At 40.6% G+C, this 17,515-nt stretch overlaps 1 protein-coding gene across 1 annotated transcript in view; it reads left to right on the forward strand.

The window, feature by feature from the left end:
• SBSPON (somatomedin B and thrombospondin, type 1 domain containing) overlaps window positions 1–12,781 on the forward strand; it is a 31,551-nt gene extending 18,770 nt beyond the window's left edge. The window contains exons 4-6 of the mRNA XM_010846979.1: window positions 6,382–6,472; window positions 8,116–8,292; window positions 12,629–12,781. Of these exons, the coding sequence (XP_010845281.1) occupies window positions 6,382–6,472; window positions 8,116–8,292; window positions 12,629–12,746 (386 nt within the window). The 3' untranslated portion in view covers window positions 12,747–12,781. The remainder of the gene's footprint in view (window positions 1–6,381; window positions 6,473–8,115; window positions 8,293–12,628) is intronic.
• The last annotated feature ends 4,734 nt before the right edge of the window (window positions 12,782–17,515 follow it).

A 17,515-nucleotide genomic window follows, 5' to 3' on the forward strand; every position in this document is an offset into this window, starting at 1 on the left:
AACTCGTTTCCTACATGATATTTTACATGTTTCATTGCCATTCTCCCAAATCTTCCCACCCTCTCCCTCTCCCACAGAGTCCATAAGACTGTTCTATACATCAGTGTCTCTTTTGCTGTCTCATACACTGGGTTATTGTTACCATCTTTCTAAATTCCATATATATGCGTTAGTATACTGTATTTATGTTTTTCCTTCTGGCTTACTTCACTCTGTATAATAGGCTCCAGTTTCATCCACCTCATTAGAACTGATTCAAATGTATTCTTTTTAATGGCTGAGTAATACTCCATTGTGTATATGTACCACAGCTTTCTTATCCATTCATCTGCTGATGGACATCTAGGTTGCTTCCATGGACATGGACATGGACATCTTGAGGGAGGCATTATTTTGCCTGTGATGGACAGGGAGGCCTGGGGTGCTACGGTTCATGGGGTCACAAAGAGTCAGACATGACTGAGCGACTGAACTGAACTGAAGTGAACTGAACTGATGGATATAGAACAATGTCATCTCTCTGGGTTTACACATGAGGACATTGGAGCTCAGTGAGGTAACAGCATGACAGGTGATCTCATTGCCCTAAATCTTGTGAGTTCCGTCCCTTAATAGTGTTTTGCTTTTAAGCATTATCATTAGTTGTTATGATTATAATTATATTGAAAATTAATATTGATAATGTAAATCAATGAATTTACAATATCAATATGAATGTTCAATTGATATTAATATATTATTATAATATGAATGTTAATAATATAGAAATGTTAATACTATATAAATGTTAATAATATTGATATATTATTATTATATTGGGTTGGCCAAAAAGTTCATTCAGGTTTTCCCATGATATCCAACAGAAAAACCTAAACAAACTTTTTGGCCAATCCAATATTTTAAAATCACAATTACAGAGTCTGATAACTAAGTAGAAATATAAAGGCCATGCAAGGCCAGTGAATAAAATACAATTATGAAGACACTCTAATTAATGATCAAGTAGCCATTGGTGGCTCAGCAACAAAGAATCTGCGTGCCAAGGCAGGAGACAGAAGTTCGATCTCTGGGTTGGGAGGATTCCCTGGAGAAGGAAATGGCAACCCACTCCAGTATTCTTGCTTGGGAAATCCCATGGGCAGAAGAGTCTGGTGGGCTGCAGTCCATGGGGTTGCAAAAGCAGTGAACACAACTTAGTGACTAAACTCACACACAGCCTTTGCCCTCTTCCAGTTTCATTTAATGTGTATCGTGAGTATATTTTTTATCATAAAAGCAAATCCAGAAGCATATATTATGTGTTTGTTGCCCATACTGACTATTGTTCATATGGGTTTTCCTTCTGCAAGATCACTGTGCACTATTATGAACCGTATGATTCTAGGCTGGCGTTATTTGTCAAATTTTCATTCCATTCTCTTCAACACCATATCTACAGACTAGTGGTTCTAAGTCTGCTTTTGTGACACCCCGTTGTGTCAGAGGGCTTTATGAAATTCTCAAAGCAAATGTAATTTACTTTCACATTCAAAGTAAGTACATGTGGGGCCACTCTTTTAGAAGTGGAAGTTGCCCTAAAAGCGAACAATGGTAGGTTGATGGGATGCCAGAAAAGTTGGCAAATAGTCTGTTAACAAAGAATCTATTACATTGAATATTGTTGCCAGGAAGGGGAGAGGCAGGAGAATGGGCATTTATTGAAAGCTTTTGTCCTGAGGCACCAGCTATGTGCTGCCACACAGAAGCAGAAGGGAGACTGGAGGCAAAAATAATTTCTAAATTACCTACTGCTCTTAGTGAAAAATTAAATTTGTGGGGAATGTTAAAAAATGGAGCTAGCTCAGAGTCCTCTACGTGATCTGGTTCTTGGCTTGTTTACTTTAGACTCGTGCCAAAGGGAAGGACACCTCCTTAGTAGAATGTGCCATCCAACCAAGCTTGGGCTGGAGGGGCCAGGACACAGAGGAGACAAGGTCCAGGGTTCCTGCTCAGTTCTATGATTGGTCTTAACCACAGAGACTCAACACTGAGTTTGAATTGTTCAATTGTTCAGTTGCTAAGTCATGTCCCACTCTTTGCAACCCCATGGACTGCTATACACCAGACTCCTCTGTCCTCCACTATCTCCTGGAGTTTGCTGAAATTTGTGTCCAGTAAGTCAGTGATGCTATCTGACTGTCTTATGCTCTTCTGCCTCCTTCTCCTCCTGCCCTCAATCTTTCCCAGCATCAGGGTCTTTTCTAATGAGTCAGTTCTTCGCATCAGGTGGCCAGAGTATTAGAGCTTCAGCTTGAGCATCAGTCCTTGCAATGAATATTCAGGACTGATTTCCTTTAGGATGGACTGGTTTGATCTCTCTGCAGTCCAAGGGACTCTCAAGAGCCTTCTCCAGCACCGCAGTTCAAAAACATCAATTCTTTGGCGCTCGGCCTTCTTTATGGTCCAACTCTCACATCTGTACATGACTACTGGAAAAATCATAGCTTTGACTATATGGACCTTTGTCTACAAAGTGATGTCTCTGCTTTTGGATAGTAGGTCTTAAAAAATAGACTTGATTGTCTGTACTGGGGTGCCTGCTTGGTCATTTACTATTTATTTTCCCTTAACTTCCATGAGCCTGTTTTCTGATGAGAAAACCTCTGTCTAGACAGAGCTTTGGTGAAGATCGGTGATGTAGACTATGAAAGCACTTTGCAAATATACAAGGTGCCCTCCTGCCCCAGGCCCTCCCCCACCCCTGAGCCACACCTCCTGCCCATCCCCCAGCCTGAGGGGGCTCCGAGTGTCAGGGCTAACCTTTCCCCGCTTTCCTTTCTCCGCTCTCACTTCACAAAGGGACAAAAAGGGAAAATGGAACCAAATTTAAGCAATTTATCAGTAATACGCTGCCGTATTGAAACATTAATATTAATAAACTAGTGAAACTTTGTCATCTGTGTTGTAATAGAGTCAGACTGCCACACTTTTGAGCCTTGAACATGTTTCTTATGCTCTCTGGACCACAGTTTCCTCATCTGTGAAAGGGAAATAATTGGTCCTATCTCAAAGAATGGTTGTGAAAATTAAATGATTAAAGAGATGGGAATACCAGACCACCTGACCTGCCTCTTGAGAAATCTGTATGCAGGTCAGGAAGCAACAGAACTGGACATGGAACAACAAGACTGGTTCCAAATCGGGAAAGGAGTACGTCAAGGCTGTATATTATTACCCTGCTTATTTAACTTATATGCAGAGTACATCATGAGAAACACTGGGCTGGATGAAACACAAGCTGGAATCAAGATTGCCAGGACAAGTATCAATAGCCTCAGATATGTGGATGACACCACCCTTATGGTAGAAAGCGAAGAAGAACTAAAGAGCTCCTTGATAAAAGTGAAAGAGGATAGAGAAAAAGTTGGCTTAAAACTTAACATTCAGAAAACGAAGATGATGGCATCTGGTCCCATCACTTCATGGCAAATAGATGGGGAAACAATGGAAACAGTGAGAGACTTTATTTTGGGGGGCTCCAAAATCACTGCAGATGGTGACTGCAGCCATGAAATTAAAAGACTCTTGCTCCTTGGAAGAAAAGTTATGACCAACCTAGATAGCATGTTAAAAAGCAGAGACATTACTTTGCCAAAAAAAGTCCATCTAGTCAAAGCTATGGTTTTTCTAGTAGTCATGTACGGATGTGAGAGTTTGACTATAAAGAAAGCTGATCACCAAAGAATTGATGCTTTTGAACTGTGGTGTTGGAGAAGAGAGTCTTGAGAGTCCCTTGGACTGCAAGGAGATCCAACGAATCCGTCCTAAAGGAAATCAGTCCTGAATATTCATTGGAAGGACTGATGCTGAAGCTGAAGCTCCAATACTTTGGCCACCTGATGTGAAGAACTGACTTATTGGAAAAGACCCTGATGCTGGGAAAGATTGAAGGTGAGAGGAGAAGGGAACGACAGAGGATGAGATGGTTGGATGGCATCACTGACTCAGTGGACATGAGTTTGAGTTGACTCTAGGAGTTGGTGATGGACAGGTGATGGACAGCCTGGCGTGCTGCAGTCTATGGGTTTGCAAAGAGTTGGACATGACTGAGCGACTGAACTGAACTGAATGCATGAAAAACACTTACTCAGAAGTGCATCACTGGTAGCTGTTAGTTTTATTATCTCAGAACTTTTTCTTCGGATTTCATATGAGAAACTGTAGTCCTACACTTACCCTCTACTTCCTAACCAAGCATTTTTTCCCTTGAGCTATATATTAAGTGCATTGCCTTTGAACTTTTGTAATAACATGCGCAATACAAATTAGGAGCTCAGGTAAATGTTTTGAACTAAAGAAACATATTCTGAAAATGTTATAGTTTGACTGGTAGGATGCTATAAGGATTTAGCAGTAAGTGTATTCTTTACTTAGTGAATAAGTCCATATGTGTGTCAAAAGAACAGAAATGAAAACAGTCCATAAGAAAATGAAAACCCTTTCGATGTTTGTTTCTGATAATTAGGTCTAAGAGAAACAGAAGGATCCTGACGTACATGCATTCACTTCTCCTTTTTGATTCTGTCCGTGAATTTTGGAAGTTCCAAAGCTACGGTCACATTTAGAAAGAATGACATGTTCTCTTCAGAAAACAAACATGCTATCACAGCAAGAAAGAGCCACTCAGCTGGGTGTCTAGAGCTTACACAAGAGTGGGTAGTGTTCAGACAAGAGATTAGATGCCCAGACACATGGGACACGAATGTGCCTACAACTCTTAGGACCAAGTGGCTATGCCTGTCTTATGTTTCCATGTAATAGAAAAATGACATCTCATTCAGAAAATCTAAAGAATTCAGGCTGCCACCTCGTGGCTGGAAGGAACTTAGCAAGATGAACATACAGGCTTGAAGCATCTATTTTGCTGCTGGTTCCCCCATGCCCTTGTGCTCTTGTTGATGACTTGGGCATCTCACAAGCCAATCTCAGTTGGTATCTCTTCTTCCCAGAATGGTCCAATTTCTGAAATAAGAGGTCAGAAGGATAGTAGAGCTTTCTCAGCTGCAAGATTCAGTATAGGAACAGAAGACCTCAGGGAAATAGGACCTGTGAAACTCATGGCAGTTTCATGACTTCATTTATTCATTCATTCATCGACCCATTCATTCCTTGAACACATATTTGTTGAGCATGTGAATATGTGAGGGCTACCATGATGTTCAAGGCAAAACCCTGTCTTCCTTGAATTGACAGCAGGATGGAATCAAGAGATCGTCCCCAGGGGCTACACAGAGCAACAGATGCCCCCACCCCAGACTTACAGATGAAATAGGAGGAAGGCAAAATAAGAGGGAAGAGGTGGAAGGAAAGGGTTTCTGGCTGTTTTTTTTTTTTTTCCTCTGACCCAGAGTATCAGAAGTGAGGGTGTTGGGGGGGCAGTGAGGAGGAGAGACCCTTCAAGACCTTCCTTCCCTAAAGTTGGAGTGGGGACAGCACCGTGCTGGCCAGCACCTGATGGTCACACCCTGGGCTGTGTTGTTGGTGGCGAAGCTTCCAGGCTGTGGTTATCAGAAAACCTGGGAGCATTCACTCTTCCTTCCTTTGCTGTTCCTGTTTTTCCCGTTCTCATTTAGAAAGGTTGCCTTTTTCTTTTTTTCTCCTTCTACTCCACTTTCTCTCTTGTCTTCTTCCTCTCGCCTTTGTTCCTTTTCTCTCTCTTGCCTTATTCTTTCTACTTTTCACTTTTCTTCTCTGTTTCTCTTCTTTTCATAAAAAAAACAAATCTCCCTTTCTCTATTACCTTACTTTTTCCCTTGGTTCCCCTACCCCACCCATCTTTTTATTATTCCCTCTGCTTCCTGCCCCCACGCCTCCCCTACCCCCTGGCCCCACCCCCCACTTTCCTTTGCACATGGTGAGATCACTGCAGACAAGCGTGCCCCTCCCTGCCCAACTGTGCTGCATGAGGCTTTATGGAATTTGGTTCTGGGGTCTCTGGCTTCACCTCCTTCACTCCTTGGTGGTGTCCCTTAGATTTAGGGGTAGAGGGATTTATTTATTTTTTTAACACCCCAAACATTTTGTATTGGGGTATAGCCTGTAAACAATGTTATAGTTTCAGGTGGACAATAAAGGGACTCAGCCATACATATACACGAATCCATTCTCCCCCAAACTCCCCGTCCCATCCAGGTTGGCACACAACATTGAGCAGAGTTCCCTGTGCTCTATGGTAGGTCCTTGTTGGTTATCCATTTTCTATATAGCCATGTGTCCATGACCTTCCCTAAGTCCTTAACTGTCTAGGACTGAAGGGCTTTGGATGGGTTTGAAACCGAGTTTGGGAACAGTTGCTCTGGAGACTTCAAGCTGCACGTGTTCAAGGTCATTCTCCTTTTCCAGTCCCTGCCTTTATAACTACCTCTGCGTTCAACAAGGAGCGAACAAGACAGGCGGCCTCCCCACACTGGACCACACGCACAGAGGACGCTGGGTAATTTGGTATTATTTGTTTTTCTCATGTTTTTTCCAGTCGGATGGTCAAGTCAGCTCACGAAGGTAACTTGTTGGGATGGAATTTCTTCTGGTATTGTTCATGTACTTTGAACAAATAAAATGTGACTCTTTATCCCAGAGCTGGGAAATACTTGCCCCTTCCCTGTTTTATTTTGGTGGAAGGGGCTAGAAATATTTTGTCTCTGATCCCTAAGAAGAAACATGCTGTATAGAAATGAGATGGTATATTTTGCCATTCACACTAAGGATGCTCAGCTTATAGTCTTTATGGAACCGTGCACTCCAGCACCACCTCTGTTTGTGAATTTGAACATGGCCCCCATCTGAGGTCTGAGCCTTTCTGTCAAGACCTAATGGCTCAGAAGGAACCTCCGTGCTCATTAGAAGCCCACTCTTCTGCTGTTAGAATAGGGACACCAGACGGCTGCATGTTCAAATCCCCACACCACCTCTTACTGCGCCTCAATTTTTCCTTCTTATAAAATGAGAATATTGATTCCTACCGCGTGGGGTTGCTGTGAGAATTTAATGAGCAAATATCCTTGAAAAAATGTCAGGGTTAAGCTGTCTGAAGCTGACTGAAGCTGCATCATAGATTTCCTACGTTAGTACCTTAAGGTACCAAATAAACTTTACCTACCATCGTTAAAGATCTTCTTTGAAACAGTCTCTCTAAACACTTCCCATCTAACTTATTACAATTCGTAATTATATGGATTAAAACACAAGAGCCCATTTTAATGTAGTTAGAACCTAAAATGCCGTGCTGTTTTGTTTCCCTGAAGAATTGTAAAATTGTGTTGCTTTTAAGTACAAAACTCTCAAATATTCATCCATGTCTGAATGCACCCCTGGGGCCTTCAGGGTCTAGTCACATAATATAATGCTAGAGTTTTCCACAGCTCAGTGTAAGGTGACTCTAGTCTGTTACAGAAAACTGTGTCTCAGGTTCCCGTGTCCTTTCATCTGTGATGTCCAGTATAACTCTGATGCTTGACTTTGAGTCAAAACTCACCTCATTGCCCCAGATTATGTAGGTGAGCCGGGAGAGTGGGTATAGGGAAGGTCCCGGGAATGGTGGTGAGGTGCTGGCCTGGACATCCGGGACCAGCCTTCCTGGGGCTCACATGTTCTCAGACTCAAGCAAGTTCTTGTTCGATTTCTGTAATTCATTAAAATCTCCGCAAAGTTATCAAGGGCAGTTTTCCTACTGAAATGTGTTTTGAGACATAATTTCACAGTCAAACTAGATAGGACACGAGATAAAATTTGTGCAGTATGGTGTTGACCAAATAATTCAACCATGGATTGAAAAACAGCAAAAAGGTTCAGTTGTCAGATGTCAAGAGTTCAGCGAGTGAGAAGCTTGACCAGGCCTTCTGTGACCCGTGACAAGGCAACATCCTACCTTCCCCGGGGCTGTCAGGCATCCTCAGGGGGTTCCAGCCTTCCTAAGACTTTCTACAACATCAGGGCACTTCTTGTTGTTGTTCTTGTTGACCAAAAAGTTCATTTGGATATTTTCATAAAGTGGTATGGGAACATGCGAATGAACTTTTAGGCCCATCCAATCATTACAATTACAGCAAGTGAAATTGCTCTTTTTTTTTGTTGTTCTAGATACTGTATGGAGTTCAAGACAGAGTCACTGACTCACCACTGTGCCCTGGAAAATCGCCCCCTGACCCGATGGATGCAATATCTCCGAGAGGGCTACACAGTGTGTGTGGACTGTCAGCCTCCAGCTATGAACTCTGTGAGCCTTCGTTGTTCTGGCGATGGCTTGGACTCTGACGGGTAAGGCAGAGAAACTGGTTGGAGGATTTCTCTTGGCCCTCATTTGGGGAGACATGTCCTTTTCATGTCATGCACAGCAGACCAGTATTCAATTTGGGGAGTCACAACAGTGGGGAGAAACTTCCATTTGGCCGTTCCAGAGTCCAGGACCCAGTTCACACTCTAGGACTTAGAGGTTCTGTACCAGAGAGGTGTGGGTGAATTTGGATATTAGGGCTCAGACCAAGGTCTCAAGGGACCGTCAGAGACCTGCCTCCAAAGCAGCCATAGACGCTATGCAAACAGATGAGCTTACCTTTGTTCTAGTAATACTGTATTAATGGACACTAAAACTTCAATTTTATAGAATTTGTATGTATCATGAAATAATCTATGAATTGCTTTCAGTTCTTTAAAAACATAAAAATCATTATTTTTATTCCTATTTTTTAAAAGTCGAGGTAGAGTTGATTTACAATATTATATTAGGTTCAGGTGTGAAAGTGAAGTGAGGTAAAAGTCGGTCAGTCGTGTCCAACTCTTTGCGACCCCATGGATTTATACAGTCCATGGAATTCTCCAGGCCAGAATAGTAGGGTAGCCTTTTCCTTCTCCAGGGGATCTTCCCAACCCAGGGGTTGAACCCAGGTCTCCCTAATTGCAGGCAGATTCTTTACCAGCTGAGCCACAGGTTCAGGTGTACAACATAGCAATTGAAAAATTTTATAGCTTATACTCCATTTATGGTTATTATAAAATATTGGCTGTGTTCTCTGTGCTGTATTCTTGTGGCTTGTTTATTGTATACAGAGTAGTTTGTGCCTCTTAACCCCCAACCCTAGCTGTCCCTTGCCCTTCCATCTCCCCACTGGTAACCACTAGTTTGTTCTCTGTATCTGTGAGTCTGTTTCTTTGTTATTTTCACTAGTGTGTTTTGATTTGCAGAATCCACATACAAATGATAATACACAGTATTTGCCTTTCACTATCTGACTTATTTCACCAAGCATAATCCCCTGCCGATCCACCCATGTTGCTGCAACTGGCAGGATTTCATTTCCTTTATGTCTGAGTATACCACATATTCTTTATTCATTCAACCATTGGTAAACACTTCTATGCTTTCATGTCTTGGCTATTGTAAGTAATGCCGCTATGAACACTGGGGTGCCTGTATGTTTTTGAATCACTCTTTTCATTTTCTTTGGATATATATATATATATACAGGAGTAGAATTTCTGGATCACGTGTAGTAATCATTCTTAACCTGTAGACTACACAAGGGGTGGGTGGGCTGGATTCGGCCCATGGGTCGCAGTTTGCTGAACCCTGTCCAGATGATTCATAACCACAGCAAAATTTCAGAACCACTGCTCAGTGAGGCAGTCACAGTCATGACTAAGATAGTATTGGTGGGCCTAGTTTTGCAGGATCATAAACTCTTTTGATGTTCTAAGCACTCCATTTTAATATGGGGTGGGGTGGGATTTCCTCACACAGCATGAAGCAATTCATGGGACACCAGGTTCGCATCCAACAATTTAACTTAATTCTGACACTCAATTCTAACTTAATATCAGTCCTACCAGACTGCTCCCTCCTGCCACCCCCTTCAAATACCAGTTTCCAACTCAGGCTGTGTTACCTGTTAACCTGTGCTTCTGACTGACTGGCTATACATCAGAGATTCCGTGATCTCTTCCTCAGGTCTGATTAATTTGCTAGAGGGGCTCACAGAACTCAGAGACACATTGACTGACTAGATGACCGTGCATGTGTGTGTGCTACGTCACTTCAGTTGTGTCTGACTCTCTGAAACCCTGTGGACGGTAACTGACCGGGCTCTTCTGTCCATGGGATGCTCCAGGCAAGAATATTGCTGAAGTGGGTTGCCATGCCCTCCTCCAGGGGGTCTTCCCGACCCAGGGTTCAAACTCGTGTCTCTTATGTCCCCTGCATTGGCACGCCAGTTCTCTATCACTAGTGCCGCCTGATTAGATGACCAGTTTATTGTAAAAGGATATAATTCAGTAACAGCCCAATGCAAGACAGGGAAGAAGTATGGGGAGGGGTGTCATTCTCCCCACCTCTCCATGTGTTCACTTACTTAGACACCCTCTAAACCCTGTCCTTTTGGCTTTCCTGAATGGCTCACTATGGAGGGTCATTGATTGAGTCATTGGCTACTGACTGATTCAACTTCCAGCCCTTCTCCCATCCCTGGACCTTGGGGTTGGGGGTGTGGAGCCATGAATTCCAACCTGCTAACCACCTGGTTAATTCTCTTGGCAACCAACTCCCAACTTCAGGTGCTTCCAAAAATCTGCCTACTCACATAAAAAGATGCCTTTATCACTCTCAACATGTAAGAAATTCCAATGGCTTTGGGGACTGTCAGTTAGAAACTGGACAAAAACCAAATACACATGAGAAATATAGTTTAGTCGCCTGGATGGCCAAATATGTTTCTTGTAAATTATAATATTGCATAAATCTACAGAAATCTAGATTGTCCAAAGAATTGACCCTTGAAAACATCTTACCTTTCTAAAAACCCATTCCAGTCCTGTACTTATCTACCAGTTAAATCCAGTAACATTATTCATAACTAAGAGACAGGTAGAATTGGTGATGTATGGTTTATGGCTTTTAAAAATGTCAGATGGAATTGGTAAAAATATAGATTAGAAAGAAAAATGTGGACCTTTCCAGTTAATCATTATTCCCAGGGCATATTTTAGTATTTAATAACTTGAACTTATGTTTATTAGTCTCTTGTGTCCAACAGCCTCTATATCGAGTATGTACACTAAGAGTGAAGTGGGTAAAGAATTCACATGAAACAGAAACTTAATATGTAGACTTAGTATTTTCCTGACTACCTCATCCATATTTTGACTTTAAAATGAATATTATAATTTAATATGTACCCATAAAGCACCTTCAACCCTGGCTGAAGTTCCAGTGACTTAAAAAATAATAATTTCAATAATAAGGGCTTTTTTCTTTTCTCTGCTCACATTTTTCATTATGGGATCAAAGAGTTGGAAAGGATTACAAGGAATCATTTGGTTCAGTCCCCTCTAATTTAAATGTACACAAAACAGTACCCAGCAATCCCACTACTGGGCATATACCCAGAGAAAACCATAGTTCAGAAAAACACATCACTCCAACATTCATTGCAGCACTATGTAAATAGGCAGGACATGGAGACAACCCAAATGACCATCAACAGAGGAAAGGACAGAGATGCGTTACATGCATACAGTGGAATATTACTCAGCCAGAAAAAGGAAGGAAATTTGGTCATTTGTAGAGATGTGGGTGGACCTAGGGACTGACTGTCATACAGAGTGAAGTCGGAAAGAGAAAAACAAATATCATGTATTAATGCATATATGTCGGATTTAGAAAAATGGCATAGATGATCTTATTTGTAAAACAGAAATAGAGACACAGACATAGGGAACAAACATCTGGATGCCAGTGTGGGAAACCGTGGGAGATGGGATGAATTGGGGAGATATACACTATTGATACTATGTATAAAATAGGTAACTAATGAGAACCTATTGCATAGTTCAGGGAAACCTACCCAGTGCTCAATGGTGACCTAAATGGGAAGGAAATCCAAAAAAGAGCCAATATATGCATACGTGGAGAAGGCAATGGCACCCCACTCCAGTACTCTTGCCTGGAAAATCCCATGGACGGAGGAGCCTGGTGGGCTGCAGTCCATGGGGTCGCTAAGAGTCAGACACGACTGAGCGACTTCACTTGCACTTTTCACTTCCATGCATTGGAGAAGGAAATGGCAACCCAGTCCAGTGTTCTTGCCTGGAGAATCCCAGGGACGGGGGAGCCTGGTGGGCTGTCATCTCTGGGGTCGCACAGAGTCGGACATGACTGACGCGACTTAGCAGCAGCAGCAGCAGCTGCTTCACTTTGCTGTACAGTAGAAACTAACACAACTCTGTAAAGCAACTATACTCCAGTAAAAATATACTAAAAAACCGTACACAAAACAGAAAGTCATTTTCCTTTATGCAACACTTCATATACTCAGAGCAACTGAGAGTCACGAATGCAGTGACCTCAAACTACAGTTCTCAATGTGCAGGGTAGGGAGAGGTACTCAAATAAGGATTAAATGGTAACTTGTTTTGACAGAACCCCAAGAAAAGAAACAGTTGTGTTGTGATGATGTTTGTTTTTTAATTTCAATTTGTAATGCACTTAAAAACTTCAAGTGTTAACCTTTTTTTTTTAAAAAAACTTAATTTATAATTCTGTAAATTAGAATCATCTTTGGTTTGCTTTAGTGTAACTCACATTTTCAAAATATCATTTCAGAAATCAGACCCTCCATTGGCAAGCAATTGGCAATCCTCGATGTCAAGGAACTTGGAAAAAAGTTCGGCGGGTAGAACAGTGTTCTTGTCCAGCTGTTCACAGTTTCATTTTTATATAGATCTTGATATAAATATTTTAAAATGTGTTTGTAAACATGCTAAATACTACCAAGTCATATTCGATGCTGCATAATCCTTTGAAAACTCTTTGGCCTAAAGTTCCTAAATGTATGTCTTTTCCACATTCTGAAGCAGAGAAAGGAAATTCAGGGGGCCAGTTCTTAAGAAACGCAGTGCCTTTATTTTTATTTTTTACTATGTTGAGGACCCAGTCTAAAGTCTCCTGTAGTTTTCTGACCTTGGCCTGTCACTTGGAGTCTCCTCATTGAACAGGTAGTCCTCTGGACACAGAGTAAGTCTGTTTGCACTAAAATGACTACATTTTATTGGTCCACTTCCTGGTAAATTGTCATTTAAGGGTACTCATGCTTTGAATCTTGGGTTCTTTCTTTCTGTTCTGTAATCTCTTAAAAACTTCTTGCCTTAAAAAATGTCTACAGATATATGTACACTCACGCGTGCATTTCCCATATATTATTCCACAAATTCTGCAATAATAATTTCAAGCAAATTTGTCACAAGTAATTTCCCACAGGACAAATTGTTTGAGATTTAGTAAGCAAAACCAACAGCTCTACTAAATATACCTTTTTTTTTTTAAATAGAAGAAATTTTCTTCTGTTAACTGAAAAGCGTCAATCAAATGTTCATTCTAGGTCAGTACAATTCCTTTAAATGTTTTAATTTCCATGAAGTGAAATTTTGGCAACGATAAGTGAAACAATTGCTTTAATTATGAACATTCTACCATCATTAGCATTGAAAATTATTTCCAAGGCATAAAGCCTGAAATTGACTACAATAATTTTGGAGTCCAACTTCAAGTTTAATTGAGGTAAACTTATTACTTTTTTTCCCCCCTATAGCACAGGTTTTCTTTTGTCTGGAGTAGAAGGTAGAGGCATAGATTATGGAAGGCATAGATTTATTACAGATGATATGATCCCCATCCCCACCCCAACTCTACAAACACAGAAGTATTAGTTTCCTTATTGTATGATTGGAAAATCAATGAACCAGAGACAAAAGGCCTTGTTGAAGAATCTGGACTGACAGAGCCAAATCTTAGCTTCTCATTCAGAATTTAGCTTCGATGAAGAGTCTAATGTTGCCAAAGACTGTTCTGTAAAAGCAAAGCCCTTTTTATTTCTGAAGCAAATTTTAAACTCAGAATATTTTCTTCAGAGAACTGAATCTGGAGATTTAAACTACAGGTAAACCTCAGAGATAGTTGAGTTTGGTTCTAGACCATCACAATGAAGTGAGCCACAAAATAGTTTTGGTTTCCCAGTGCATAAAAAAGTTACATTTACACCATATGTTTGCAGTCTATTGTGTGCAATAGCATTATGTCTAAAAAAAAGTACATAGCTTAATTAAAAAATACTTTATTGCCCAAAACTACTAACCATCATGTGAGTCTTTAGTGAGTAGTAATAGCAAAGATCACTGATCACAGGTCACCTGGACAAATATAATAATAATGGTGAAAAAGTTTGAAATATGCTGATAATCACCAAAATGTAACACAGACACACAAAGTGAGCAAATGATATTGGAAAAATGGCACCAAGAGATTTATTCAATCTAGGGTTGCCACAAACCTTCAGTTTGTAAAAAAAAAAAAAAAAAAAAAGGTAATATCTGCAAAGCACTATAAAATGAGGTGTGCCTGTATATGAAATTCCTTTGATTTCATATGTATAAAATATGATTTACTAAAATACCTATTTCTTGGCACTTATCATGTAATGAATGATATAATGACAATAGCAAGTTTAATAGGGATGGAAGAGTTCCCAATATTTAATGCTGAGAGTAGCAATATTTCTGAGAATGTATTTGTTTAAATGTCAGGACAGTTTTGGGGTAAACTAAATTCTTCATAAATTAACAATAAAAATTTGAGTCTCATCAGAGTTAGAAACTTCAACTATCAGCTCAGTATTAACATTTCAAGACCATTTCTAACATTTGTAAAACAAAACTTTTTAAGGCATACCTGGGCAATTTTCAATGTTACTTAAAATTTTATACCAGTAAATAAACTTTCTGTTCACATTTTGAAAAACTCTTGACTTGTTTGGCTAGAAAATACCCAAGTTTTCTGGACAAGTCAGAGAATAAACAAAAAATTTCACAAAAGCCAAAAGAAAACATTTTAGAATTGATAGGCATATGTATGATGACTAACAGCAATAACGCTATGATGTATTTATGGTTCCAATATGCTATAACATTCAGGATATTTGAGTTGTATAAAATCAGTTTTTCAAATTACATATTTAGCTTTCACTACATGACGGTTAATTATTTTCATATTGAAGCATATTTTTGTTATTTCTATTCTTATGAAGAATTTCAAGGGCTGGAAGACATAACTACTAAATAGTGATCTTGAAAAGCTTGTTCTTACTTCTAGCAAAGCCCACGGAAACAGTACAAAACTGAAACAAACTGCAACATGTGGTCTAAATGATGAATGAAGAACCCTTAATTTTTTATTTTCAGAGATAAAGATCAAGGAATTTAAGACTTCTTTGGTATTCCTTTTTAATGAGTATGTTAGAGTTGGAGTCCTTTCCAATGACACTCTACAATGATTTACAGGCTCTAGCACTACTTAATTGGAGAAGGCAATGGCACCCCACTCCAGTACTCTTGCCTGGAAAATCCCATGGATGGAGGAGCCTGGTGGGCTGCAGTCCATGGGGTCGATAGAAGTCGAAAGCGACTGAGCGACTTCACTTTCACTTTTCACTTTCCTGCATTGGAGAAGGAAATGGCAACCCAGTCCAGTGTTCTTGCCTGGAGAATCCCAGGGACGGGGGAGCCTGGTGGGCTGCCGTCTATGGGGTCGCACAGAGTCGGACACAACTGAAGCAAGTTAGCAGCAGTAGTAGCAGCAGCAGCACTACTTAATAGGCTGCTTTTCAAAAGTGCATGAGAAAAGTAATTTGAACAAAAGTAGATATACCCACTCAGGAAAGCAGGGGAAAGGAATTAAAGATGGTGATCATTTAGTAGAGAAAAGCTGGGGGAGGGGAAATGAGAAGAGAAAAGAAAGGAGTAGAAAAAGGAGCAAGGTGAACTATAATCTCATTGTTCTTTTTGTAGGGTCTTTCTCGGAATTTAAAAAAGTTCTTTCTTTATTTTTGTGTGTGCTGGCTTTGTTTCTGTGCCAGCTTTCTCTGGTTGCAGGGCGCGGGTTTCTCACTGCAGTGGCTTCTCTTGTGGAGCACAGGCTCTGGTGTGGGCGGGCTCAGTAGTTGTGGCACACGGACTTAGTTGCCCTGCAGCCTGTGGGATCTTAGTTCCCAGACCAGGGATCAAACTCATGTCCCCTGAATTGGCAGGCCTATTCTTAACCACTGGACCACCAGGGAGTTCCCTTTCTTGGGATGTTTTTATCTGAGAATGTTGAAATTATGCATACATAGCAATAGCAATAACTTAAATTGTTTAGTTCTACTCTGGCATAAAAATTGTAATTACCATTTCTTCTAGGAATACACCAAAATGATGTAATATAAAACTAGTTCTGCCCTCTAAGACTATTCTGGTGAAGGTTTGTACAAATAAGTGTAAGATGGTTTAGAAAACCTGAATATTCTGATGAATATGTGGAAAGGGAAGTGAAACTTCTAGGTCAAGGTGACAGATGGATAAACATGTTTATCTTCTTCCTCAACTCCCATTGAGATTATAGGATTCATGGAAAAGTCTGTAACAGAGAGTCTATAACACAGATGAGAAGGCAGGGATGGAATCAGCTCATAGATTTTGAAGAAACTTTTTGAAGATTGAAAGGACATAGGATTCTATGGATGGATAAACCAGAATAGAGGGACCATACCTCAGATGGTAAAGCATCTGTCTACAATGTGAGACCTGGGTTCGATCCCTGGGTTGGGAAGATTCCCTGGAGAAGGAAATGGCAACCCACTCCAGTACTCTTGCCTTGAAAATCCCATGGATGGAGGAGCTTGGGGCAGGCTACTATCCATGGGGTCGAAAAGAATTGGGCACGACTGAGTGACTTCACTTTCATTTTCACCCTTTAAAACATGTAGAAAAGAAGATGGAGGTAGAGCCATTCTTCTTGGGGTGTGGCAGTCCTACCAAGTACAAACAAAATGGATTTTAAAACTCCCCACCCCTAGGGACAAACTTGTGAAATTTAAAGTCAAGGATAAAGAAAAGACTATAAAATCTTTCAAAGAAAGAAAAGCGAATTACCTACAAAGGAACAAGAATTCCCATGAGAAACAGCAGTCTTCTCATCAGCATCAGTGGATACTTGAAGTCTAATAGAATAAAGCCCCCAAGTTCTGAAGGACAATAATTTCGAAACTAGGATTTCTGTATCAGTCAAGGCACTGATTAAAGTGTGATGGCAAAGATTCAGCCTTTCAGAGGTGTAGAGATTCAGAAGCCTTGTGAAGTGGTCCTCAACAGGGTGTTTTTTTCTTTCTGACTTTTTATTCTGTATTGGAGTATAGCTGATTAGCAAACAATGCTGTGGTAGTTTCAGGTGAACAGTGAAGGGACTCAGCCATGCATGTAATGTATCCATTCTCCCCCAAACTCCCCTCCTGTTCAGGCTGCCACATATCATTAAGCAGACTTGCCTGTGCGCTACAGTAGGTCCTTGTTAGTTATCCATTTTAAATATAGCAGTGTGTACCTGTCGATCCCAAACACTAGGATACTCTTCTCAATTAAACATGGCAGGTTGACAATATATTTACCTCCTTTACCTCCATAT

This window comes from Bison bison, unplaced genomic scaffold (genome assembly GCF_000754665.1).
Source record: "Bison bison bison isolate TAMUID 2011002044 unplaced genomic scaffold, Bison_UMD1.0 scf7180017864241, whole genome shotgun sequence".
NCBI classification, from domain to species: Eukaryota; Metazoa; Chordata; class Mammalia; order Artiodactyla; family Bovidae; genus Bison; species Bison bison.